Below are 27093 nucleotides of genomic sequence, written 5' to 3'. Positions count from 1 at the left end.
CTGTTTGAAGCTGGTTGAAAGGGAAGATAATCCAGCAGGTTTTGTACAGGGGTGGCCCCACTGCTAATCCCTAGAGAATTTCAAGGGCCAGCCTTGGCACAAATTCAGTCTGTCAGTGAGAAGATACTCTCTGCAAATAAAAAGCATTTTTGACAAGGCAGCAGCAGCTCTCAGGCAGAATAGTTTGGGACCTGGTTGCCATTTAAGCAAAAGATACAGGTGGGTGCCACACTGACAGCACAAGGACTGCAGTGCTCAAGGTTTTCATTCTCCCATGCTGCAAACTGAGGCTGAAAGAAAGCTGGAGGAGAAGAGGGATGAAAAGAAAGCTGTAGTGAGCAGTCTAGGAGCTAAAGTCACCCGTTCAATTTGTACTAGAGGAATCAGGGTCCAGAAAATGTTAACATCAGCTGAAGCAGCAAGGTACAATAAAGTATGATCAATGGTTTTTAGTCCTCTGAATCAAGTGGAGCAGACAAGCAAATTATCTCAGATGTTTTTCAATATTTTAAATTAAATCTTAAACATAACCTTACACATTTTCAGTTATGAACTCACCAGGCAATTGGCTGAAGAACAGGATTAAGATACAACCACCTTCGTCCATCATTAATATCAGTGTCAAAAAAATAGATTTTATTCCTGAGCTGATAAAGTTCAATAAAAACACCAAGACTACTTTAGAGAATTCTATGAAATTCTAAATGAAAAGCATTACTCAACAGCCTGTTCTGTAATACACGAGTTTAACAGATATTTCAAGTCTCTCTCAGTTATATTAAAGAAAGTATTCAGTCAACTACAATCAAAGTTAAAACAAAAAAGTGCCTGTGATCGAAGGATCATTATTCCAGACCTGTTGTGAATCAGTGAAAAGGAGAGTAGCAAAGGACATACCTTGGAACTGCTCCCAAAACAATCAAGTTGGCTTTTTGTTTGTTGTTTCCAATTACAGCATTTTTCATATCTCTGTAAATCCAGAAAGAAAAACAAACCCTGGTAAATTATGCTGAGGTACTGAGGGCTTATCTACAGAATTTACTATTTCCACGAGGCTTATCAAGCAGTTTTCCACATGTCCATGCTGCAGCTACAGACTGGGCAGTGCTTCAGGGCACAGTTTCCTCAGCCCACAGGAAAATACCCCAGAGTTCTGGGATTCCACTACATCCCAGCTCCTGCAAGTAAGCAAAAACCCAAACTATCTCACATGCACACCATACACCAAGAACTCTTATTATGGAGAAAAACTAGATATACTGGTTCTTTGTGCCCACATAGTTACTAGACTTCTAAAACAATTTTAAAACCCCACTATTGGTTGGGAAGTCAAATATTGGTAATTTAAAGTATTAACTGAATAGCCTACTGGGTGCAGGGAAAGGCAAGCTATGAAAAAGGAACCATCACCAGTCTCCAGAGAACAGGCTTTTACTCTCCTCTTCACCCCAGGCTTCCTTTCATGTATTTCAGCAGGACACCTAAACATCTGTACATCAAAATCTCAGGAATTAAGTGGAAACCAGAGCATTTTCCCACCCGAGAGTCACTGCAAGGTTACACACATTAAAGGCATTCATACTGTGGGACCAGAACATGGGAAGCGCTTTGGAAAGTGGACAATGGTTGCACACACTAAGAATTCCTAAGAAAACCTGTGGTTTGCAACCTTATTCAGAAAATTGCTACTGCATCCTAAAAACTATCACCACCTACTCTTTTTTCCCCTCGTACGAGCACATTAAGCAAACATGAACATCCAGAGAATCTGAAAGCAAGCTTGCAATTTAGAACTGGTTTCCAAAAACCAAGATGATTCATTTCTAGAAGCTTTCTAGCTGTTGGGGCCTTTAAGAGCAGAGAATGAAGAGAGATCCACTTCAGGTAATTCTTTATCAATAAAAAAAACAAAACTAGATTGATTATAGTGTTAGCAGCAAAATGGTTAAGTTAATCACTATGCATATAATTTATTCAACAATTTGGGAGTGTTAGTGGTTGCTTTAAGTAAGCACGTTTTCTTGCCTCTATATCTCTCCCAGCTGCTATCTGCAATTTTTAAGAAATGTAGAGCAGCCCTGTAAGATCTGCCCTGGCCAGCAGGAACACCATACAGTCCTTTGGTGTGCACTGAAAAAGCAGATTTCACTGCACCAAGCAGCTGTCCCGGGTGCCCAAGTTTAACAATTGCCTCCACTAGAGTTGTAAAAGACTTTAGCCAAGGCAGGCAACACCTTACTGGCACAAAGAGGACCTCCATAAAGCTCAATTAGCAAAAGGTAATTGCCTGTCCTCCCTGAATTTCTCCACGTGCTCTCTCATTGCATGCACAAGAGTACTGGAGGAATTCCAGGCTAGCTCCAAGTCCAGCTGTGATCTCAGAGCTCCAGCACGGGAGCATCACTAAAAGCAGCTCAGCTGCAGTTCTGTGCACACCTGAATCCAGCAGAGTCAGGAACCCCTGGCCAAGGAGCCACCACTGAGCAGCAAGTGCCAGCCCAGCACAGCTCCACTTAGCTGAGCTCAGGGAAATGCTGCACCCTCCTGTTGTGCCTCCCCAAGGTGGGTAACTTCACACCACGAGGCAGGAGGTAGAGGAGAAAGAGCAAGGTCAGGAGACAGGCTAAGCTGGAAGCCCCTGAAAATTCCAATGGAGCTGAAGTTGTCACTAAAATCAGAAACAGTACTTCAGTGGTTTCTATGCTGAACCCTCCACATTAAAGGTAATATTTAAAGTTTGTGAAATACAAGAGTCAGTCCAAAACAGTGGCAGAAGCAAGGGTCAGATGTCTCAGAGGAATAATGGAAACTGCACCAACTGAAGTGCTCAGGCCACTCCAGGACTTCTGAGGAGGCTTCCTCTCCCTGCTACCCTGAGGCACCAGAGTCACTGGAAAAGCTGCACTATACCCACAACCTGCAAAGGCATCGCAGGCAGCTCAAGAGGAGGCACTAACCAGGCACTCTGGAAATGAACAAACAGATTTTGGTGATGTTTTAATACATTGTGCTTGTAATTTTACATGGTATTTTGTGTAAAAAAACCAAAAACAACAAACAAAACTGAAAACAACACTACCCAACTTTTGTGACTCTTGCCCCAATCCCTAACAGAATGGGTTGTTAACTTTATAACCATTTACTAAGTATTGCCTATTAGAATTTGGTTCAGAGACACTTTCAAAAGTGGCAGGAGCATGGCCAAGTTCTGTAACACTCAAGTGGAGAGGGTTAGTGAGGGCACAGTCCTGACCTGTAAATGATTCAGATGAATTTCTCCATCCCATGTTCATAAAGTTCCTCAGAAAAGTTATGTCAGATAGGTAAGAAATGGCTCAAGCCTGAGATTTCTGACAGATCCAACACATGTACATTTGACCAACTTCAACTTGCAGGCAAGTCAAATACCTTCAGACTGGTAACATGACCAAAACCTGTCAGAGACAGGGCTCAAAGGTCCCCATGCCTGTGTGCACTCCCAGGTTCCCTGCTTCTCTCTTCCAAGCTGCCACTACGGAAGTGACCCTATTCAGTACACAGGAAGCCGTGGATATGGAAAGCAAGAACTCCATAAAAATGCCATATTCAAATGCTGTATAGTAGTAGACTTTTTTGTGTACTATGAAAAATAATTATGTAATACCATATGATATTTTACAGAGATTTTCCTGATCAGGAAGCTAGTTCCCTAAGAAGTAAGGAACTACCATATGCTGTCCTAGACTACCAGGTCCTTGGTGAATCATAAACCTTGGAAAAACTGAGGGCAACTCCCTTATTTGAGAACATTACCTCCAACAAGTTCAAACTTGACTGATTTCAGATCCAAGACATCATGAGATACATCCAAGGAAAAAAAGCAGCAAAGATCACTATCTTGTACAAGAGGTAACAAAGAAACCTCAGAAACTAAGTCCAAAACTAACCCCCACTTTATTTCCAAACGTCAGGCACCCTGCTCCCATTCCCTCTGTGCAAAGGAGTCCTTGGCATGAGGAAACAGGGAACAGCAGTACCAATGCAGTTACAGGGAGACGAGAACTTCAGAAGAACAGAGCATCCCTGGTGACTCCAGGCCTAAGCTGTGACAGGACCATGATCCAGAGGGAGATCCAGCCTTTCCAATTCCCAGCTCCAAGCTCAGGTTATGAGCCAGCTGCCAGGCACCTGCACAGCTGGAGCAGCCTCCCAAGAAAAAGTCAGAGCTGGCACCTGCACCCAGAACACCTCAGCACCAGTGAGTTTCTCAGCTCAGAACAGCAACTCTGTGGAGAGTCAAAGACAAACATGAAGCTCTAGAAAACAGAGCCCTTAAGATGCATTTGAGGTTGGCTAGGGTTTTGGTTTGGGTTTTTCTAATATCCTGCATATTAAAACTTAGTTTAGGTTCAAACAAAATTCCAAATAATTTAACAAAATAACCTGCATTACAATCAATTTAATGCATACATTTAAAATCTTATATTTATGCTGACATGTATTGTAGTGCAATAAAGTAATTTATATGGAAAAAACCTGCAAGAAGGAATAACACAGGCTGCCAACAATAAAATATTGCAGAGATCCCAGCTAAGTGCTTGGAAATATTGCTTCCTGAAGTGCTAAACCAGCTTTTTCAATCTCTTATTGCTTCTTAAAGAAATAAAAATATCGTTTCATCAGTTGAACCCGTGACCATTCAGCTTAAGTTATGAAACAACCTCGAGACTGGAAAAGCAGCAAGGGTGATTTTCTTCCTACAAACTTGAGAAAAGCAGAAAAAATTACTGGGTAATGTTTATCAGCTCTAACAATGTTTCAGAACATTGCAACCCAAAAGCAATCAGTTCAATTAATTAGCTATAAAGTGCAGTGCATGCTAGTATATGAACACAGCATGAGTGTTTAAAATATTTTAGGAGTACATTAAACTAAAGAAAAATCTAATTTCCATCTAAATACAGCTTAACAAGAGTTACAAGAGGAACTAATTTGCCAACTGTTTATGAAGTTCTGGTTTTATTCTGATATTTAATGTGTTCTTGTTTAAAGGCACCAGATATAGCCACTTCAAATAAGCAAGAAGTGATATTAAATATAACAGTTTGCTAGTAAAATATGGTCTTTCAGTTTCAATGATTCCTAACCAACAAAAACCAATATTATTAAATATCTACGTGCTGAGAAAATGAGTAGTCAATGAAAATTACTATTGCAGAAGGAAGCTGAGGCGCTGACCTTTATCCTATGCCGAAGTTACTGAAGTTCAACATCTTAATGAAGTCAGTTCCTAAGTTTGGAACTCCTTCCACAGAATAAAACCCCAGTGAAACACAAGAGTGAGCTCAGGTCCCAGCTGAGAAAGTAGAGACTCACAGCATCCCCAGTGAGCCCCCATACCTGCATCTCTCCTGCAAAAGTAATCCTGAGAAAGCAGCATAGATTCAATGACAAGGTGACAATTTGGCTCGACCTCCATTTTTAAATATAGTAAATCAAGCACAAACAGAATAAATTATAAAATTATGTTAGGAAGCCCTGGAGCTTTCCTACATCACCCTCCACCAAAGCAAGACAAAGAACTTGAAACAAGCCAGAGTGACTTGAGGAAGCAGCCACAGGAACTCCACAGAAGAAGAGGAAATAAGAGCCTGCATGACATTTCCTCATCTTATGGCTTTTGAAAACAGCAGAGAGCCATATCTCAGGGGTTCCTAGACAGAGAAGGGTATCAAACATGAGCTGAACAATCACAGAAGGAAAAGTAGCCCTTGGCACCTCCAGCCAACACTTTCACTTTTATGCAGCCAGACGAAGCTCCCCACACAAAGCACTGTCAGGGCTGGGGATTTATCTAGCAGGGGCTGTCCAAAGCCACAACAACAGAGTGACACAAAGCAGCATTCTCAAAGGTTTCAAAAACTCAAAATGCAACCTTCTAAAAAGCTGAGGTACTGCAGCTGATACAGGGACACAGGTCAGACAAAAACCAGCTGCCCCAGCTGCCAGAGAGTTTCTAAGCTTCAGGATCACATAAGCAAATGGCACCTGCACTGGCTGGACTACAGCCAGAAGCTCACTGTGGAGGAGCTAAGTTTGGACAATTCTGCTTCCTACAGCTTTTGTCTCCTTCTGCTCCTGCTCTCTTTCCTCCACTCTCCCATTTTTAGAGAAAGATGGAATGCAATGTCAAGACTTAATGACCAGGTTTTGCATGTTAAAATATGCCCATCACTATTGTCACAGAATTAATTTCTAAAATGGATACTACTATGGCTTAAAACTGTTTTCTACTCCTTTAGTAAAAAGAGACCAACATGACTGCTGGTCCAACCAAGTGAATAAAATTTCATAAACTCCTGTCAATTCAAGCAAACCCCAAAGTCCCAAAATCAGCTTATTTTTAGGGTTCATCATCAAGTTGGGAAGCAAAGTTTCAAGATTTCTAATCCCACTCAAAAATATCAGTTGATACAACAGAAAATAAAAAGATGATTTTACAGGAAAGAACAAAGCAGCACAGTGAGACAGTGTTACTCAACTCCTTTGAATTTTAACACTTAGAAACTGACACAATCAACATACAGTGCAAACTAAACAAACAACATTTAAACAAAAAACCCTCAATCCATGCTTGTTCTCAATCTTAATTCTGTAGTCTCAGTGCATAAAATCAAAGTGCCGTAGGAAAAGAGCACCTGGCTATAATTACAGCACTGCAGAACAGTAGAATTTAACACACATAATGCTAAAAGTGATTGTTTACTCCAACTCCTCCATAGCTCAATGCCATTGAAAATGCTTGAACTCTTATCTCAAGTATCCTCTCTGCAGAGGCAAATTACCATGTCATAAGTTTCCTGACAAAGAAAGTCTACCAACAGAAAGGGAGGTGTTTCAGTGACCCACACCTGTATTTAGAGATATTGATAGCTTACTCCTACCCTGAATTTATCACGTTTTCCAATGCTCCTCTTGCTGTGTGTGACAGACTGGAGAAACCTCTCATACTAAACCTTCACTTCCACACAGGAGTTTACATCATTCAATTCACCTGCTGCCCTTCTGATCAAGCTTAACAATGTCAGCTCTCCACGTCTTTGGCTACAGTTTCAACTCAAGTTCCTTTCCAGTCTGTACCTGGTCTGACAAAAGGGAGATGCTGCTTTTCCACCTATCCCAAGCACTGAGTCTGGATAAGCCGCTACAAGTTGCATGAGATCAGTAACAAAGAGACAATTTGCTTCACTCGGCCTTAAAAGACATGTAACCCAAATTTAAAGTGCTTGAATTAAGTGGTGGATGGGAGTTTAGGTAACTTCTACTATGTAACCAGTATAAACTAGAAAAACCAAACCAACAAAACCACACGAACCATAGCTAGAGAGAGTTCTGTATTATCAGCATTTCCATTTCAGCATCAATCTCTGCTATTTAACCACACTAGGTGCTGAAGAATTACCCCAACAGAGGTGTGGGCAAAGCAGCTGCAGCTCAGCAGAACTCTCACAAATCCTCACTCAGAAAATCCCTGCTCTGTGACCAGCAAAACACTTGTTTCACAACTGTCCCTGAACAGCCAAACCATGTGAAAAGAGCAGCTCCACCACTGCTGCTTCACACGAATGACCCAAAATATTAAATACAACTAACTGTGGTACCTTTTTATTTAAATGTCTCTATCTTTCCCCAAGGGTATTTCACTTCCCAGTATGAAGGATTGCCTTCAGCACTTAGCAGTGTATCCCACAGCTTAAGCAAAAATTAAACCAAGGGGTATCTGTAGCACTACATTTTTACTGCACTATTCTTCATTCACTGTCCCTTTATTTAAAGTTACTTTTGTCCACTGTCCCATTTTAAACCCACCACTCTTTAACTACAGAACCACTCTTTATCTCCAGATCACCACAAGTGATCCACATGGAGAAGCTTTCAGTTTCATTCAAGATAGGAAAATACCTTAAAATTGCCTTGCAGTGTGTGTTTGGCTGTTCTAAATGTGAGCTTGGAATATTGTTTGACACTATCCACTGCACCTTAGGCCAACCCTATTAATTTAAGATAGTTACTAGTCTTTAGATTATAATAATCTGAAGTCCTTCTGTCATGAAGCAAAACCTCTGATTTTTATCTCCAAATAGCCATCAGAGGTAAGATGATGCACTGGCCTAGTCAAGCCTAAATTCCCTTTTTCAAATGGGTGTTACTAAGTTCTCACTAGAACAGAAATCCCCTAATATCTATATGCCCATAAACACTCTCATTCTGGATTTTCTGGACATTTCAGATAATGCCTGTTTGAAGTATACTTTAGCAAGTAATTCTCTGAGCCAGCCTTCTGCTACAATCCCCCAAAAAAAGTATCTCAACAACTGACATTATCAGTTCAGCACCAAAACACACAGCACACATACTGCAGTCAGCTGAATCATCTGGTACACAAATTAATTGGTAAACAGAGTTCTGTCCCTTGCATGTTACTAGAAATATCAACCCTTTATGTTAGCACAGAAGTTCCATATTGCAAATGGAAAATGGGCTTCTTTTGGAAAGCCACTAAATTCAGCTTTTTTAAAATACTGATTCCAATCAGTGCAAACTGGCAGCTCGGAAGCAGAAATTCCAACACCAAATATGAAGAATCACAACCTCAGCAGCATTACTGGCCCTATAGCACATATCCCTTGGGCCCAACCTCCAAGTGCAGTCTTTACAACACCCCCAAAGGGCAGAATTATTTCTCCCCCAGCTACCTGCTGCTTGCACCCCCTCTTGCAAGCAGCCACTGCCTTTGTGTGCCAGATTAATCAGGGGAGGTAAAGTCTGAATGGCCATGTAATGTTCAGCTGTGCTCAGCCTGAACTCTGAGTCCCACCTCAGCACTCCTGAGACAAATTTCACCCCATTCTCTCCAGCTCCATCAGCCAGTCTGACAGAGGCTGTGCCTCCTCCCTCATCTGACTCTGAGCCTCAAGCCATCACAGCAACAGTATCACCATGCTGAGGGTTGTATCAACAGAGGGGGTTTGGAGAAATGTGGCTTCACAGCAATCTCAAAAGTAGCACTGAAATGGAGTCAATAACCATCATTCTCTCACGGGCTCAGAGCAGTAAATGCAAGGCTTGAAATATTAAACATCCCTGTAAGGCTGAAGATTGCTGGCCAAATATCATAGGTACACCTGAAGTTTAGCCCACCTCTAAATATTACACCAGGAGTTACAATACATAACAACTTACTTGCAAAAAAAAAAAAAAAAAAAAGAAAAAAGCTATTCTGCATATGTACCTTTTGCTACATTATAAAAAAATGCAAAAGTGTGAGTATCTTTTCTCTGTGACAGGAACACACTTGCACTGAAGTGCATCTCCCCCTCTTCCCTCTGTCTACACCATCCTTCCACCTGACTACAAAAACCACTGCACTGAAAGCCCCTCTTCAGAGAGCACTACTTAATTCTCAGATGTTTAAGCCTTTCAGTTCCTCCTCTCCCTCTGAAAAGCCTTCCTTCACAGCTCACCTCTTGAAAGGGAAAAAGCAACAAGCAGTGGAGTGCTCCCAGCACCAGCTAAACCTGCTCCAATTTCTGTCAGCTCCTGCAGCTTCCCAGCTCCAAGCCACAAAGAGCCCATCCTGCAGTTCACAAAGCACCAAACAAGGGACTCAGGAGCCTCTTCTCTCAACACATGAATGACTCTGCACAAAAAAAAAAACGCTTCAAAAAATTCCATCACTTGTTGTTAGCCAATAACACCTCCAAGTTTCATGCAGGATATGCATTTACTAAAGTGTACTGCCTGGGAGACAACAAAATTGTCCCTAATGTACAGGGGCAAACTATGACAAGAACAACCCTCTAAGGACTGCTCTATTTCCACATGGCCAAGGGAATATGCACAAAACCAAAAAAGCTCCTGCAGAAAACTGAGGTTCAGAAGTGCCCACTGAGACTGAAAATCTGAAGCAGCTGTTTGGGATGTAAAATGTGGGGAAAAGTGCTGTTCATCACTTAGTGTTACAGGAAGTTTAACAAACAAGAAGAACAAGAAGCAAAAGTAGCCCCTTCACAACAGTCTGAAGGGGGGTAACTGTTGCTCCATTAGAACTGAGATGGGAATTTACTCTCTTCCCACTTCATCAAGTTGCCTCTCATATTTCACAGAGTTTTTGTGGTGGGCATGTGTGAACACTGCACTGATGATCCCTCCAACAGTCATAGCTGAGAACACAGCACACTATTACACAGCCAACTAAACCTGTGCCTGGAACATTTATTACAGACCCAAACTACAAAAATAAAATAGTTGGATGCAAAACACACACTGTGTGAGGACCATGTGCCATTTCTATAGGATGTTTCTTTCATTGTGCTGAGAAATAAAACGCTCACACAAGGTTGGAAAATGCTCGTCTACTAATTCCTGCTGGCCATAAAGGACAGGAACAGCAGTGGCACAGGAATTCTCAGTGCACCACAAAGATGGTAATTTACAAGTCTTAAAGGATAACACCCTCTGACTGCTGAGGAATAGCCTGATGAGAAACAGCTGGGACCTTGAGTAAGCCAGGTTTGTCAGAAAAGATGCTCCTTTCAAACCCAGCCTTGAGGTGGGATTACCGAGTTCTCCATAAAATGATAGATTGCCACTTTGAAGGCACCAGGCTAAACGTAATCATAATAAAATGTCTCCCAAAGAAGCCCCTGACCAGCAAAAAAATTAGAGGATAAAAACAGGTATCAGTCTTGCATCTGAACAATGTGGTCCTGAGCTTAATAGCAGGTGAAAAACAAGTGACAGCCTAAGGATCACAACGCAGAAATGCTTTTAAAAAAATAAATAAATACTGCCAAGCACAAGATGATGCTGCAGGAACAATCTTGGGACAAATGAAGCTCTCATAAAAGCACAGAAATTTACGGAACCACTTCTGTCCTGTTCCTCTGCCAATAACAGCAAAACATTGAAGAGAACCTCAGAGAGACCACAGCATTTAATGCACTGCAGTATCTGTGTGAGGCAGTGTATGCACTGCCAACACGAGCTGCACACCTGACATCAGTGCTGACCTTGCAGAATGCACTCTGAGCACACCGGAGAAACCTGAGCTCTACAACAGCAAGAGGAAAGGGTCACAGGAGCACCTAAGGAGACACAAAGCAAACCTGTAAAGGTCCCTCAAGCATAAGCATGGCCACAATTTCGAGTCCGTGTTTACAGAAGGGAACTACTATATTAACCTTGCTCATCTACAAAGACAGTAAGTAGAAGGTAAATACACACACTGCCACACAGATGTGGGTATGGAGATGGGCTTTGAACACTTAGTGCACTACCAGGGACAGTAAAAAAGGCAGTAGTCATCCTAACTTCTCAAATCATGAACAGAAATTCAGGATTTAGGGGCAGGTACAATTCTCCCCTTCCTACCCACTATCCATACCCAGATGAGCAGGACAAAAATTATGTGAACAGAAGTTCTGCAGGAAACTTGGCATTTTAAAATAAGATCAATAGATCCACATGCAGCAGTAATGGGCAACAAGGAAATGGTTTCTGTTTTCCCAGTAGAAGGAAAAGAAAAAAGCTCTTAACCAGGTAAAGCTTTATTGTCTGGACGAGGAAAACTGAACACCACCTCTCTGAAAATTCATGGGAAAGCAAGGAAAAAAAGAGATTTTAATCATTTAAATGCTTTCAGAATATGCAATTAAAGCTTTCTCAAGTTACAAGATGAAAACTGGACTGGCATGATTTTCAAGTTCAAGAAGCATTTAGGTACATTCTACCTTTATCAAAGCTCATTCAGAAGCTGGGTTTCATTAAAATTACAAGGATGCAATGAAAAAAGCCCCAAGCCCAAGTTATTCATTCAAGCATACAAAAAACAGGACTATCATAACTGAAGACAATCGGCAGAAACAAAGCCTCTTACAACAGCCCATTTTCTGATCCTTGATATTCATACAGTTCCATCAATCAAAATAAAAATCTAGGTCATCACTATTTCCAGCCAGGATGCAGGGAAAAAACAGCACATCTTAGGAAACAAAGATCTTCTGCAAAGGATGCAGCAAATCTGGTAAAGCTTCTGACAGGCACTTGTGGAAAAACTTTAATCCTTTCCTATTCCACCCCAAATACTAGATCATTCTAACTTCAACATCTCTGCATATACACTGAAATCAAAGAAAGAAGGACAAAGCAGTATTTTTCTGCCCAAAAAGAATCCTGGACTGACAGAAATTTTTAATATATACACTACTCTAAATTCCATCTTTTATATAAATTTTGTATTCTTTCATATTCTTATTGTATCTTTTATATAAATTTTTTCTAAATTGGACTGTCAAACACCCACCCACCAATATTTCAAAATCAAATCTGCCACAAAGGACTGGCTCAGAGTCAGTAAAGATACTATCACAATTAAGATTGCAGCTAGAACATCACAAATACAGTTTTACCATCCAAATCTGCCCTGTGAGAGATTTTGTGAAATAAATTGGTATTTTCTTGTCTTTAAATACAAGAAAAGAATCTCAGCATAGAATCCACTGACACCCATGGACAAGATGAAGACTTTCAGATGCTACCCAAGACAAAGATACTGCCTAAAACTCCTGTTTCTGGGAGATCAGTTATACTGCAAAAGATGAATAACATATCAAAAGATAGGGAAGGGATTACCAAGGGCTGTGGGCTCCAGTGCCTTGAAAAGGAAAGAGAGCAGGGACGAAGCGCCAGCCATGGCTCAGAGCATCTGCCAGGGAGAAAAGAGGGGCTAAGTCACCCCACTGGGACTGGATGAGACACATCCTTCCCCAGGACCACCTCACCACCCTTATCAGGAGGGGACCACAAAGGCCAAGGGGGGGAAGCAAAACCAGACTCCCCTTGAGCAGAGTTAGGAACCTGCACATCGTTACAGCAGGGTATCAAAAGTTCTTATACAGCTATGGGGGTGTTCCAACCAAGAAAACTTCCAGGACACTTTTACCTAGACTGGGTTCTTCATGTCTTTTAAAGGGACACTGATATGTTGCCCCTGGACATTTGGAATAAGATGTCCCCCATTTGCTACTGGGGAACACCTTAGGTCATGCTAAGCAACACAACCAACATTCTTGGTGTTTTGATCCACTTGTTCCTCTGATTTCTCCTGGTGTTTTATTAGGCAGCCATAGGCAGCAAGCTACTGGTAAGCCCAGAAAGGTCTGGTTTCACCACCAAAGCCAGTCCTGGGCAAGGTCTCATTTCCTACTTTGCTGGAAAAGTGATTCTAGTGTAAAGCTCGTGGCCTAAGGACAGCTAGGGAACATCCAGAGCTTTGCAGCAGTTTCGCTCCTGCTCCTTGACTCACTCTCTCAGTCCCTACCCTGACCGCTGGCATGAAACAGAAGTACTGAAATATAACTTGCATCCAAATTCAGTTCTGTGGAAGCATTCTCTTGCAGCTTGCAATTCCCACAGGAGACAGAAGCCAAGCACTAAAAAAGTCAAAGCCAACATGCAGGCATGGCAGCAGGGGAAAGAGTAAGAGGCAGGTACACTGACTTGGCAGTGCAGCAAGAAAAGAGTCTCAACAGACCTGGAAGAGGAGCAAAACACGGCCAAAAGGCAGAAATACAGCTGAAAAAAAATTCAGTGCTCACAGAATGTTTACCCTCATTTCTGGCAACTGGAGGCTGTGTTATGAACCATATGCACTACAGAGTGAGAGACTATATCAATACTATCTCTATAGCAATACTGACATATTTGTATTAAGATTTGCCAACTACATTTCTCAAAAAAAAACCATAGGAAGAGCTCCTTGCCCTTGACCTGTCACTCTAGTGGGATCAAGTACACCTGGCCTATGCACAACCAAGAGCCCAAGAGCGTTTCAATGACTTACATGACACCTTGCAGGACTTTTTGGGGATCGAGATCAAACAATCTATCGACATAGTGGCGGCTACTGGCTGTGACCTCCTGCAGAGAGAGAGCAAACAATTGCAATAGTTTATATCAATCCATACAATGGCTTATGTAGCAGCAAGTGTACAAAACTTCCCAGGCAAGAGGCAGGGAACCTGCAGAATTATATTTAAATGTGCAGTGTGTTACTGTTGGGCAACATCACACAAAGATAACCCTGTGTTCAAGTGTAATCTAGAGAAGATGAGGTGCTTAATGTAGATAACAACATGGTAAGTGCCAAAGCAAGTTAACAGATTGCTATTTATGAACTGCAGTTATTAGCACTAACTTGAATCACAATTTTATTATGTTTAATTGCTACATAGAATAAAAATTAATTCCTGGAAGAAAAAGTTTCAAAGAGCAGTTAATGTTGCTCAAGAACCATACCCACAAACAAGCTCTCCAAAAGAAGGAAGCTCATAACAAGACATTTTTCTGTAACTTACTTTGTCACAACATAGCTACATTTCAGAGCCTGTGCCACAGACCTTCAGTGGGACAGCAGCACAGTATTCCCCACAACAGTCTCATAGTGCTGTATAAGACAAAGAGAATTCTCTTCTCGGCAACAGGACCATGCTTGTAAGCTACACACTTATGCACCACTGATTTGTTATTCCTTTTGAAAAGATCCAAAGTCGGAGATGGCAAGCATTCCAAAATACAAGGGTGGGAAAGGGGAAGGGAATTTTCCCTCCAGGTTCTCAGGAACACTTGCCAGGATGTGTTGCCATTATCTCACCTTTTTTTTTTTTCTTTTTCTTTTTGCCAGCTCTCTTTTCATTAAGCTTTACCCATTTTTTCCTTATGAGTTTTCCTTGAGAGAAGCTCTAAGAGTTAAAAACTCTTGCTTGCTTTAGCAAGAATCTGCTATGGGGTTGAATCTACTCCTGCTTCCCCACCCCGATGTCAAGAGGCACCAGCAGCTTCTTGCCTGTGGTCTCACTCACATCACGGAGAAGAATCATCTGGAGGCAGCAGGGCTCCTTTGTCTCCAGGAACACTATTAAATTATGCCACGTAAGTCCTACGGATACACTTCCACCGTGTAACCAAAGACAGCATTTTTGAGAATAGCAATAGACTTCTAGCTATCTGACCTACGTATTTACATGTAAAACTCTTCTAGACTTCAGAGAACCCGTAGCTGGCTTCCACCCCATCAGCTACGAAGTCTGCAACACGTAGAAGTGTATTCATATGCAGGCAGTCCCCCACCAAAAAGAAAAGAATTTACCGGATCTCTCAACCAACAGGAATTTTTCAGGAAACAGAATGAAAAGCGCCAAGCCTCCGCTCTTGCGGCAGCACGCGGGCTGCACCTCCTGCATCGCTACTCGCAGCAGCCGTGCGATGCAGCAGGACCGCTGCGCGCCCTGGGCCGCCCCTCGGGAAGGGAAGGTGGCTGTCACAGGCTCCCCCAGCACGGCGGCTCCTCCCTGCCGCAGGAGCCGGGACGCCGCCAGGAGAGCCCCGGCACCGGCACAGCCCCCGACCCGGGGCGGGCGGCGAGCGCACCTGGGAGCCCCTGCCCTGCTCCGCAGCCCCGAGGAGAGGCAGCGCCGGGGCCCTCCGGGTGCCGAGCTCCCGGGGCCGCCGAGCCCGCGCCGTCAGCAGCGAACGACGCGTCCAGAGCGCCGGTGCCTCCGCGGCCACGCAACGGGCTCCTCGCAGGGGGAAAGCCAGCGCCGGGACAAGTTGCGGCGCGGGGGACGGAGGGAAGGAGCGCGGCCCCGCCGCCCGCACCGCCCCCGCTCCCGGCGCAGCCCCAGGGCCGCTCCCGGCGCCGCCGGACGGCGGGGCCCAGCGGGGGCCAAGGTCAGGCAGGGCCCGGCCCGCGGCACTCACCGAGAGGACGCTCATGCGGAGCGGCGCCTCCAGCACACACGCCATCTTGGCGGAGCGCTCCGGCACCGGCGGCGCCTCAGGCCGGCGGGCGCGGGCTCATGGCGGGCGCGCGGCGGGCGGGGGCCGGGGGTAGCGGGGCGGGCCCAGCGAACCGGCCGGCGCCGAACCCCCGCTGCCGCCCCACCGCGCCTGCGCCGCCGCGCGCCGCCCGCGTGCGGGACAGCGCCCGCCGCGCGCACGCGCGGGGCAGGGCGCGGCCTTCCTGGGACGCGGAGAGTGCCGAGCGGAGCCGAGCGGAGCCGAGCCGAGCCGAGCCCGGCCCGAACCGAACCGAGCCGAGCCGAGCCGAGCCCAGCCCGGCCCGAGCCGAGCCGAGCCGAGCCGAGCGGAGCCGAGCCCGGCCCGGCCCGAGCCGAGCGGAGCCGAGCCCGGCCCGAGCCGAGCGGAGCCGAGCGGAGCCGAGCCCGGCCCGAGCCGAGCGGAGCCGAGCCCGGCCCGAGCCGAGCGGAGCCGAGCGGAGCCGAGCGGAGCCCGGCCCGAGCCGAGCGGAGCCGAGCCCGGCCCGGCCCGAGCGGAGCCGAGCCCAGCCCGGCCCGAGCCGATCCGGACCGAAGGCGCAAAGATCCCGAGCCGAACACGAGCCCGAGCCTGCCGAGCCTTTGTCCGAGCCCGAACCGAAACGAGCCCGAGCCCGAGCCCGCCCTTTCCTCTCAGCCCCGCTGCACAGATGCGGTTTGGGTTCCTTTAGTTTGTCATTGCTTTTGTTACCCAGAATTGATTTTTTTGGCTTTGAATTTGTTTTTCGCAGAAAACACCCCAAACAACCCAGGACTTCACTAAGATGTGCTACGGGGTCTGTAAGAGCTGCTGGTTTTTTATTAGCCCCACTGTATTACACAGCTTGAGGCATGGGGACACTGTACCCACCCTGAAGTCAGAGCTAAATGGGAGGAGGATGGTAAAACCAGGAAAAGACAGCAGAAACATCACGGCTCGGGTTCACACCTCTCAACCTATGCCCCTCCCAGGAAAACAGAGGTTTGGCAGCTGCTGGAGACTGCACGGGATAACGGGAGCACAATAAACAGAGGATGCAGTCACGAGGTGACTTTAGTAGGTTTAATTTTAAAATACTCCATTATGAAACAAGGCCATACCTCTTTGCTGTTTTTCTCTGAGCAGACTGATGACATGCTGTGTAAAACCTTTGTGCTGGCCTGGGATGGAACAGGCAAACACTTTTCTGAAGCATTAATAACAGCAAAACCAGTTTCAGACTAAGTACACTCACAGAAAACACTGCAATACAAGGGCTGTAAAGAGAAACGTTTTCCAGAGGCTTCTCATCAAAATTTCAAAAGTTTTCAGAGACACTCTAAATCTCCTTTTTAAAGAGAACTGGAGACTCTGCGTCTTAAAAGCCAATTTAAATTTGTCAGCATTCCCTAGTTTTCCATTTTGAAGTATCTGGCCTTTACTGGAGAAGCTCAGCACTTCGACTGAACCCTCCTTGCAGCAGAGAACCCTGACAACATGGAAAATCCATAATGGAGGAAAGCAAGGTAGGGGAGGACACTGCAAAATGCAAAGAGGGTGTGAACAACTGCAAGAAAGGGCACGGCAGCTCTAGAGGTCGGACACGATTCCCACTGAAAAAACATTTATGATCACTGTGTTTACCAGCTGCACTCTGCCCAATGGATGCTGAAATATTTTATTAAAAATATTTTAAAAGTTCAAAATTCAGTATTGCATCTTGTCTAAGTCTCCTGCCTTCCAGAAACACATTTATCACAAGGCGGGGGGGAGGCATGGGACAACATAGGTCAGAAGTTTATTTTAAAAACAAAAGGAATCAGACGGAAAAGTCTATTACATGCAAGATACATCATCTATTCCTGTGCAGAGACCCTGAGAGCTCAATGCCATGCTTAGGTTCCTTGGGAGGCTTTTCAAATCTGTTACAGAAGTTATATTTAAAATCCTTTGTTTCCATTATAGTGTTCAGATCATGAGGCATGATTAAGATTTTACCACTGCAGACCCAGGACCCTTAAAGAGACTCATCTGCTTTAGTAACTTACCTGACAGTTCACAGCTATCTTACATACCCTGAGTGTCACACCCTGGTTACTCCCAGTTTCTCCTCATACCTCAGCACAGCTCTTTGGTGGCTGTTCTGACAGATGAGCTGTTAACTGAACGGCTGAGAGCATGAATTATGCCCTTTTCTATCCCTTGAATACTTAATCTCTTTAGTTTTTGTTGTGAACTGCTTTTGACAGGAGAGGAAGCAAGATGAACCCCAGATCATAGAAATGATTTAAAGACAATTCCTGACCCTGATATGCAACTTGCACTCGTATGCATTTCACTCACTGCTCCCTGTCCAGTTCCCTGTTCCTGTCAGGATGATTTCTCCTTCTCGGTTCCTGTTCCTTGGAGGAGGAAAAACACAGGAGCTGCTTCTGCTCTTGGGGCAGCACAGCCATGAAGAATTCCATCTGTCAGGAAGGCTAATGAGTCTAATGGCATATGCTTGAAAACATTGCCATTTTCATGAATTCACTCAGTTTTATCCCAATAGCCTCTTAGGCCAAAATAGTGCCATTTACTAATAATTCAGGGCAAAAAAAAACCCCAAAACTTCCAAGAGGGTCTCTATTCTGGCAGCTCCTGTTCTCCTTCAGCTGAAGATTACAAAGGTGCTTTGGAAGATTCCAAATTCAGTTTTAAGAGTTCAGCAAGTTACAGCTACTGAAATGACAAGTGAAAAGTGACCCAAATGATAATGGGAGGTGTTACTGTCTCAGACAACTCATACTCCCACCACCTTGTATGAACACAAAACACAGCCCTAATTAGTCAGTTGAGACAATGGTGGTGTCCACATTTAGGAAGCTGTCCTTCCTAACTACTTCCATTTTAAGACATTGTTCTCAAATTTTAAGAAACAGAAGAAAATGAGTTTTTAAGAACAGAGATGCACCCTTCCATGGTCCCCATAAAACCATAATTCTCCAAAATAAGACTTGGTTTGCTATCAGAACTGTAATTAAAAGCCAATCCTGGACAATACATATTGTTTTGTTTATGACCGAGAAGATTTTCTGTGGCATGACTATCACCAGAAACAAAAACCTTAATTCTTCTATTGCTGTTTTGTTATGGGAATTCTGTTTTCAAATTTCATTCATAGGGTTATTGCGTATGCTACTTTGTATTAATAGTTCAGTATCAAACAAGATAAAAGCAATAAAATAAAATCATTCAGTCTTGCAAGTCAGACATCTTCTCGCTTGGACTCAGGCTACAGTTTAAGAGTTCTTGTTAAACAAGCATGGTGAGTCTAGTTCAGCTGAAGACATGGAGTATACACCATACACCAAGAACTGCAGCAAAATCAAAGATAAACGAAAGCTTTACATCCTTTGACAAAGTGCTTTGTTGGAAAAGTCTCAGCTTCTTTCTATGATGTCTATTCTGTGTTTCTGTGTAAATCACCTTCCCTGTGAGAAGTACATCCAGCCTCTGAGCTTAGGAAAGTTACATGACTAAGATCATGTGACATTAAAAGCACACATAGTCCAGTAAAATTCTCACCACCTTCCCACAGAAAGGCTGGGAGAGAATTTAGTTACACACCCTGCGAAGTATTAATCTGTTTTATCTTCATCCTCTGCAGCATAGATAGCTTGGTTCCTTCTCTTGATTTTTTTAACGCCACTGCTCCCGTTCTCATCACCACCAATGCGCTTTAACGACCTCTCAGTGGAGCTCTTTTCCTCCACCTGCTTGCTCCCACCAGACTTCTCCAGTTCCTCGTTGTTGGAGTCCATGGCATCGTCAGACGACACCACCATGGAGTCTGGCATGATCCGGATGTCAGAGAAGCTCGTAGAGAACTCAGGAGGGTGATCAGGGGAGGGATCTACAGAACATGTACTCAAGTCTTCATCGCCACCTTCTTCATCCAGCATTATTTCATCAGGATTAAAGGATGAGAGGCCAGAATTATCTGTATTGTATTCACTGGGTTCCTCTGCTGACCCAGTACTGTCCATCTCCTCTTCCTCCTCCTCTTGACATTCACCTCGTCCTGAGCTCTCTTCTTTAGCCTGCTGGATCCTGTCATTGATGTCAGTGAGGCCAAACTGGGCACAGAACTCGGTGGTCTGTGGATTGATGGTATGAACTGGTTCCATGTTTTTTTGGGGCTTGCTGGGATCGTAGCAAGCAGCTGTCAATGTGAAGTTGCAAGGAATTTTGAGGTCATGGTTCAGCTCTTCTAGCACCTCTTTAATGGCTTCTTCTGTCACACTGTAATCCCACCTAAACAAGTGCATAAAGTTTAAGCAAGTGTAGCAAGTCAAAAAGTACTGCCTGTTCCCACCACACAGTGCAACCTCCAAAGACAGATTATAAATTCATTTTACAACAGACACTTTACTCCTCAAGTGCTTTTTCAGGACGGTTTTCATTTTCTTTTGGTCACTACTGAGACACCCTTCTCCCCACCAAGGATTAGTGTATTATGTCAACCCATGCCCATAACCCAGCCTGATTTTCAGCCTCATGGTATAGTTTTATCCCTCAAATGCTGGTATCTAAGTTTGCAAAACAAAACTAACTGCCCAAGTAGAACAGTAAAGAAGTTGTTGCTTTAGACTACAACTTTTGACAACACCCCTTTTTCTTTCCAAGGCATTTAGCAAGTCCTACAGGCGTTACAGGCTGCAGAACAGAAACACAACTCCAATATGATTTTACTTCCAGTCCAGAAAAAACAAACAATCAAACCACACTTTCATCTCTGTTTTGAAGACAACTTACTTGGCATGGAGGCCATTGTTTTCAGGCATATTCCAGGAGCTCTGGGTCACATTAACAAGACTGTTGGTGGCCTTGAGGATTGCAATCCACTCGGCATCGTACTCCAGTGAGTCGCCTGCATTGGGATCATGCTCCACGTCTATTATCTACTTACAAACACACAGAAAACAGGTGAAGTGTGTTATTTCTCTTGACACCAGAATCTGACTAAAGTTTCAATGTTCCTTTCAATGTACAGAGTTTTAATGAAGGTTAAAGTACATTGAGCTGGTGGTCTCAACCACACAAGTCCTCTCAAGCCAGCCCCCCATGAAGGGCTAACAAAGGACAATCAGTAACAGTAAAAAAGGCATTTCTAAATTTCAGCTTACGGCAATTAAAAAGCAGAACACACTCTCTCCCTTACTGCCAGCAATTGGACAGTGATGGAACATAGAATTTGCCTGCTTCTAAATTCATGCTGCCTTCTGTTGTAGGGCAGGATTTTTTTCCTTTGTGTTTTTCAGTTTCTCTTAGGGAATGTTTCTCCCATTTCTTGCCTAAGAGACTGGAACAACAGATACTTAAGAGAAAAAAGATGTGGCCAGGACAAGGGAGGGTATGCAGTTTGCTACATCTCTTAGGTGGGGGATTTTCTCTTGGGAAAGGCAGAGATACTGCCAGTTTTTGGCTGGGGCTGAGGGGCTGGGGTCGGCCCTTGCTCACTCTCAGGATCAGAGGTGAGACAGTTGTGGTCTTGGTGCCGGGCTGCTGCTGCAGGGAGAATTCGCTGCCACCGCAGAGTTCTGTCCCCCGCTGGCTCTCCTTACTGTGGGTGAGCCTCAGCTCAGCAGAGCGGCCGTGGGACTGGGACCTTCTGAACACCCGATCTCCCTGGGAAGGACCCTCACCATCTACTCGGGTGCCTCAGGGGAAAACTCCTCCTCACTCCAAGGGAGCATCTCCCAGCCGCCTTCAGGAGCCCGGCTGCCACTGCACAGCCCCGGCCACTTTCTGCCACTGCTCTGGGTTTCTGTTATACTTTAGCCTGAAACCAGCGCCCACCGGGACCCCCCACTCCTTCTGCCACCTCTAGGGGCATAGTGCTACACTTCGAGTCGCTGCCCTGGAGGCCTGCTGGCCTCTGCCGCTCCAGCCGCCGCCCCGAGGCTCCTGCTGCAGCCGTTTCGCCATCCCGAGGGCACCGGGCCCGGCTGCCCTGGGGGTGCAAGGGAAGCCCCGTTTCCCTCTGGCCCGCCATGGCCCGCCCACGGGCAGAGCGGCGGCCACAGCGCCCCCTGCAGGCGCGGGGGAATCATCGCCCCTGCCCCGCCCGGCCGGCAGCCACCAGCGCCCCTGCTGGCCGTGCCCGGAACTGCACCGAAGGGGAAAGCGCCTGCAGCCGAGGGACGGCCGAGAGCTTTTATAAATATTTTCTAGTAAAGAACTGCTATTGCTTCTCTCGTATCTTTGCCTGAAAGCCCCATAATTTAAAAGTTGCAATAATTTGGAGGGTAGGAGGCCATATTTTCTATTCCAAGAGAGGTTCCCACCTTCTTAGGCAAACATCTCTCTTTCAAACCACGACACTTCTTAGTGAATACACACCAAACACTGACAAGAACAGTCATTCTGCTGTATGAACACCACTCTCAGCACAGCTATGAATTAAGAGGAAATATTTTTAAACTCTTTTATGATGAATTGAAATTCAGATCACTTTGTCTTCAGTGACATTAACCCAAATCAAATCATGTGGGTTAGCCAAAGTCCTAGTCAGACTCTAACTTTAAATACTCCACAAAGTAATTAAACCCTTTATGCTGCTGGAGGTAGTACTAATCCAGATCAGTTTTGTTATAGAAGTTTAAGTCTGAACTAACATTCATGTCCCTTTGCATAGAGCCCATCCTCATACACTCTTCCACCTTCAAAGGTATTTACTAGGGCAAATGGATCCCACGACACATCCAAAGGACAATGAATCACCTTCCCCTTGCCATGATAAATAAAAGCTACTCTAAGACTAGTAAAACACTTGAGTGCATTTGAAAAACACGCTGTCAGTAGCTCACTCTCACAGCAATCTGTTTTAGACTCATCCATTGGAGTCAGGTACTTGTTCTAAGCCGGATGGAAATGGTAGAATTAAGGAAACACTGCACCTACACAACATGGTCAGCTTAGTTCAAGACAAAATCCTACAAAGACTATTCCATACACCCAGCATTCCCAGTTTCTTTAAAATTCCTCCACTTAAATCAGCACTATTATTCATCTTATCCCTAAGAATAGCACTAGCAGTTTTAAAGTGAAAACCTTCTACAAATGTTCATCACCTGCAGGAAGTCTCTGTGTGGCAAGCATTTATCCAGAGCCAGAAACTTGGTCGCTTTTGGTAACTCTTCTTTGGAGTTTGTCTAGAAAGCAAATAGTGTTAACACAATCATTAGCACTTATGTGAAATTTGACCATGCTAAACAAGTTGTATAGACAGGTTTAAAGGGTTAATTTCAACAGAAAAATATTTTCTGATATAGAAAATTAGAAGGGACAAAGAGAATGACAGACTTCACTGGGAGTCTAACAGGAAGCAGGATGCAGATATTAGCCAGATAAAGCAAGAGCTACATTTCAGCACTAACCAAGGCAGCTGAGCACATCCAGCCTTGGAGCAAAAAGAAAAACTGCAACTTAATTGGAAACAGACTTGTTGAGACTACAAGGTCTGGAGTTACATTTTTATACATAAATAACTTGCAAATAGGACTGGCACCACTTCAGAAATAACTGTTTCAACTACAGGCTTGTTTTTGGCTTAAACCAGGGCTACCAGACCTGCAAAGCTGTACTACAGGGATCCTCCCACTGTCAGGCAACCATCCTCTTCAGTCACTCCCTTACCACCTTTTTTGAAATTGCCTTCTTTTTCTCACCTATTGTCAAGTTATCTGCTTCCTCAACAGAGCAGGAGAGTGCTTTTCTCTACAGTTAAATTACCAAGTTTCAAGAACAATAGCTATTTCATTCTGCTCCTGAAGAAGATTAGGGAGTTACACCCTTCATTTGTAACATCTCTTTAATTTAAAACAGTACTCCTAACACCACTTAATCTTTCATGGTTTTAACTGAGTTTCAAGAACAAAAACCACTGAACTGTTTTCCTGGACATGATTACCTGCATGAGAATTCTAAAGTGTGCCTGGGACACATGCATTCATTTTCTGTCCCCCTTTACCTCATGTTGCATGAAAGCTGCAAATTTAACGTGGAGATGTGCTGAGAACCAGTAGGTGGGTTTCAGGTGCTGCAGAAGCTCTGAAGCAGCAGGGCTTCCCAAAGTGTTGCTCTCCACTTCTTGACGGAAGAAGGATTTCATTTTGAGGAGCTGTTTCTTGTTTCCATAGTGATAGATGCTCCTTGGCCAGTCATGTGACATAAATATATCGATGGGACGCTTTAGCTGTCAGGCCAAAAAGCACATGGCATAAATACAACATATTTACAAAGGCGTTTAGAAATTACTTGAGGCAGCCAGCCGTGCTTTATACTGCCTCAAAAAAGAGTTCATATCATGACCATAAGTCAGGCACTCAGAGGAAATCATAGATAGACAGCAAGTCCTCTGCCCACAATCAAAGGCATCTTCTTCCCTGGGAAACTTTGAAAAGCTTCATTTAAAAGGGATAATGGCTAAGCACAATATTCCTCCTCAAAGGACACACCCCTCAGATGTCTGATCAACCTGTTAAAGGATGTTCAATATTCAGCATATGTGATCAGAGTAGCTTTAACTTCCTATTTCCAAATTAATGAAAATTACCCTTGTTTAAAAAATGGGCTTTTCACTGACCTGTTTGAGTTTGAAGACTTCAATATTCCTCACATGGTAAGCACTTCTGATGGTCTGCTGGTTGTATGGTGGGCACTCAAAGTGGCCTGAAATGTTGGAAACAAGAATAGTTGCCTGAATCACTAGTTCCCTCTGACACAGCAGCTTTTTTGTGTCACACAGGCACCTAGAGTAACCCCAAATACAAGGTTGTGATTTTTCATGATTGTTCAGAGTGCTGCCACCCACCATGAAACTACAGCTTAACAGGTTCAGCAGCAGCCTAAACATCCTAGTCACTATCCACAGGCACCACAGGCTCCGGAAGCACCAACACGTACCCTGACAAAGGGATGAGTTTCCAACTTTGCCTTGGGACAAAACACATGAATGCCTAGTCCTACATACTCTACAGAATTAACAGAAAAATTGCTGTTTTAGTTATTGCCTAAAGAGTCTCATCTCATCTCCCTTATGCAATATTCAAGCATATAAAGTGTCCCCTTGATGACAGCAAATTGAATTAGCGTTGGCAAGTATTAGACAGAACCGAGCGTTCTAGAAAACTGGTTCACTATTTTGCAAAACTTCTCTGAAGCTATTTGTTAGTAAAGACAGCACAGTACAGTAACCACAGAGACCACTCTTTCAAGTGCTGAGATCAGAAAGAATAAACTATCTTCTACTCAGTGACATGGGATATCATCTGTGACACCCTTCCCAGGAAGTGCTCTTGAATACACACCCACATAACCAGGAGGAACAAGATGTAGTGGCCCTAAACTTCAGGGCGGGACAACACACTTATATAGTGTCACAGTTATAAACTGACTGTTTCACTCAAGGAAAATCAGTGCTGCACTGCACGCTGATAGGACACTGCCATGGAAAAATCAACACTGTTCCAACAACACTCCAAAGGTGCCTTGCTTCTTGCTGTGGTTGCCGTGCAGCTACAGACTCATCTACCATCTCCAGAAAAATCCGTGTATTGAACTAAGGGTGGTTTCCAGGCTAAGAGACGTTTCGGGGCTGAGCACAGCCAGACCCTCGCACCACGCTACGGCCCCGGCTCTCCCCTCCCCTCTCGGCTGCCCGCCCCGCCGGTCCCGCTGCCCCGGTACCTTTCCGGTAGTCGTGAGACTTGAAGATGCCCGAGATGCCGCCGATCCTCACGCCGCGGAACCGCACCACGCCCGCGTAACCTGCGGGACACGGGAGGACGGTCACGGCCGGGCAGGGCAGGGCAGGGGCTGTGGGGGAAATCGCCGGGAGACCGGGACTGGAGCGGAGGGACCTTACCCAAGTAGTAGATGTTGGGCGCGACCCACCCGCCGTAGGGCAGCTCCTGCAGGTGGTTGGAAGCCTCGTGGTTGCCGCCGATGAACACGGTGAGCACTGGGGCTTTCTTCTCGCCCGAGTAGTACCTGCGGAGACACGGCAGCTGCTGGACCCGGCCAAGCCCGCGTGGGTCAGGTCGGGGGCCGGGGCCGGGGCCGGGCCGGCGGCGCTCACCGGTAGAAAGTCTGCATGTGCCGGTACTTGGCCGGCACGGCCATGCACCGCAGGTCCGCCTCGTTGCGCACGGCCTGGAAGTCCCCGCAGCAGAGCAGCAGGTCGGGCCGCACGTTGTGGCGGCGCTGAAGCAGCTCCAGCGTCTCGTACATCTTGTCCAGGGCGCCGTGGCAGCAGCCGGCCACCGCCACCTTCATCGCCCCTGCAGCAGCGAGCGGCCGCCGCGCGCGCCTTTCGCGTCACGGCCGCGCGCGCCTGGCGTCACCTGCCCGCGCTCCTTTGCGTCACGGACGCGCCTGCGCCGTGTGGGGGACACCGCTCGGGGGGGCACGAGCCGCGGGGACACGACGGGCCGGGGGCGGGGGGACCTGGGCCCGCCCCTTCAGCAGCGCCGCCCGCGGGCTTCCGAGAGCCCTGCTCCGCGGGACCCTGCCCGCTGACCTCCGCCGGTCCCCTCCCGCCCTAGCCGAGCGGGGAGGTCGGACCCGGTGACATGCGACGAAGCCTTCCAGCCTCGCCCGTTCTTCACAGAAAGGGTGGCCAGGCATTGGAATGGGCTGCGCGGGGAGGTGGTGGAGTCACCGACCCTGGAGGTGTTCTGGAGCGAGTTCAGAGCAGAGAGCGGAGCTGGGAAAGGGTCACCAGTCTGAGAGGAGGAGCTGGGGGGGCTCATCCTGAAGAAAAGGAGGCTCAGGGGGGCCCTTCCTGCTCTCCACAACTCCCTGTGACGGGAGGGTGCAGCCGGGGGCTGGGCTCTGCTCCCGGGGAACAAGGGACAGGACAGAACATGGCCTCAAGCTGCACCAGGAGAGGTTTAGGCTGGACATCAGGAGGCATTCCTTCATGTAAACGGTGATTAGACTCTGGAAAATTGGGTGCCGAGGGAGGCGGTGAAGTCCCCATCCCTGGAGGTGTTTAGGAAAGACTGCACGTGGCACTCAGTGCCCTGCTCTGCTTGTCAAGGCGGGGATCGGCCACAGGTTGAGCTCGATGACCTCAGGAGGTCTTTTCCAGCCTTAGTGACTGACTCTGATTCTGTAGCTGACCAGTGGGACCTTCACTCTGGGCAGTAACACTGGCACAGCGATGAGCACCACGGTCTGTAACTGCTCAGGAAGGCTCGTCCCACTCACAGA

General features: G+C 45.7%; 2 protein-coding genes across 6 annotated transcripts in view; both read right to left on the bottom strand.

Moving 5' to 3' along the window:
* The window catches only part of ARMC8 (armadillo repeat containing 8), a 61043-nt gene extending 45048 nt beyond the window's left edge, over positions 1-15995 (bottom strand). Inside the window, exons 1-3 of one of the 5 annotated variants that reach the window (XM_068201103.1) lie at positions 15799-15995; positions 13883-13959; positions 898-969 (exon numbers count right to left, since the gene is read on the bottom strand). In XM_068201103.1, coding sequence (XP_068057204.1) covers positions 898-969; positions 13883-13959; positions 15799-15843 — 194 coding nt within the window. In that variant the 5' untranslated portion in view covers positions 15844-15995. Of the gene's footprint in view, positions 1-897; positions 970-12672; positions 12746-13882; positions 13960-15798 lie in introns of those variants that run through there. The other 4 variants (XM_068201105.1, XM_068201106.1, XM_068201107.1 and 1 more) reach the window with 4 other exon arrangements.
* A 2835-nt stretch (positions 15996-18830) lies between these two features.
* On the bottom strand, positions 18831-26185 carry DBR1 (debranching RNA lariats 1). Its single transcript, XM_068201101.1, has 8 exons — positions 25958-26185; positions 25745-25869; positions 25567-25647; positions 24464-24549; positions 23849-24073; positions 22950-23030; positions 20632-20777; positions 18831-20130 (listed from the first exon to the last, which is right to left on the bottom strand). Exons 1-8 carry the CDS (start codon positions 26152-26154, stop codon positions 19455-19457), a joined length of 1617 nt encoding a protein of 538 aa, XP_068057202.1. The 5' UTR covers positions 26155-26185; the 3' UTR covers positions 18831-19454.
* Between the last annotated feature and the right edge of the window lie 908 nt (positions 26186-27093).

Source organism: Anomalospiza imberbis, chromosome 10 (genome assembly GCF_031753505.1).
Source record: "Anomalospiza imberbis isolate Cuckoo-Finch-1a 21T00152 chromosome 10, ASM3175350v1, whole genome shotgun sequence".
Taxonomy (NCBI): Eukaryota; Metazoa; Chordata; class Aves; order Passeriformes; family Viduidae; genus Anomalospiza; species Anomalospiza imberbis.
The sequence above is the reverse complement of the archived record's forward strand: the minus strand, read 5'-3'. Positions and strand labels throughout refer to the sequence as shown.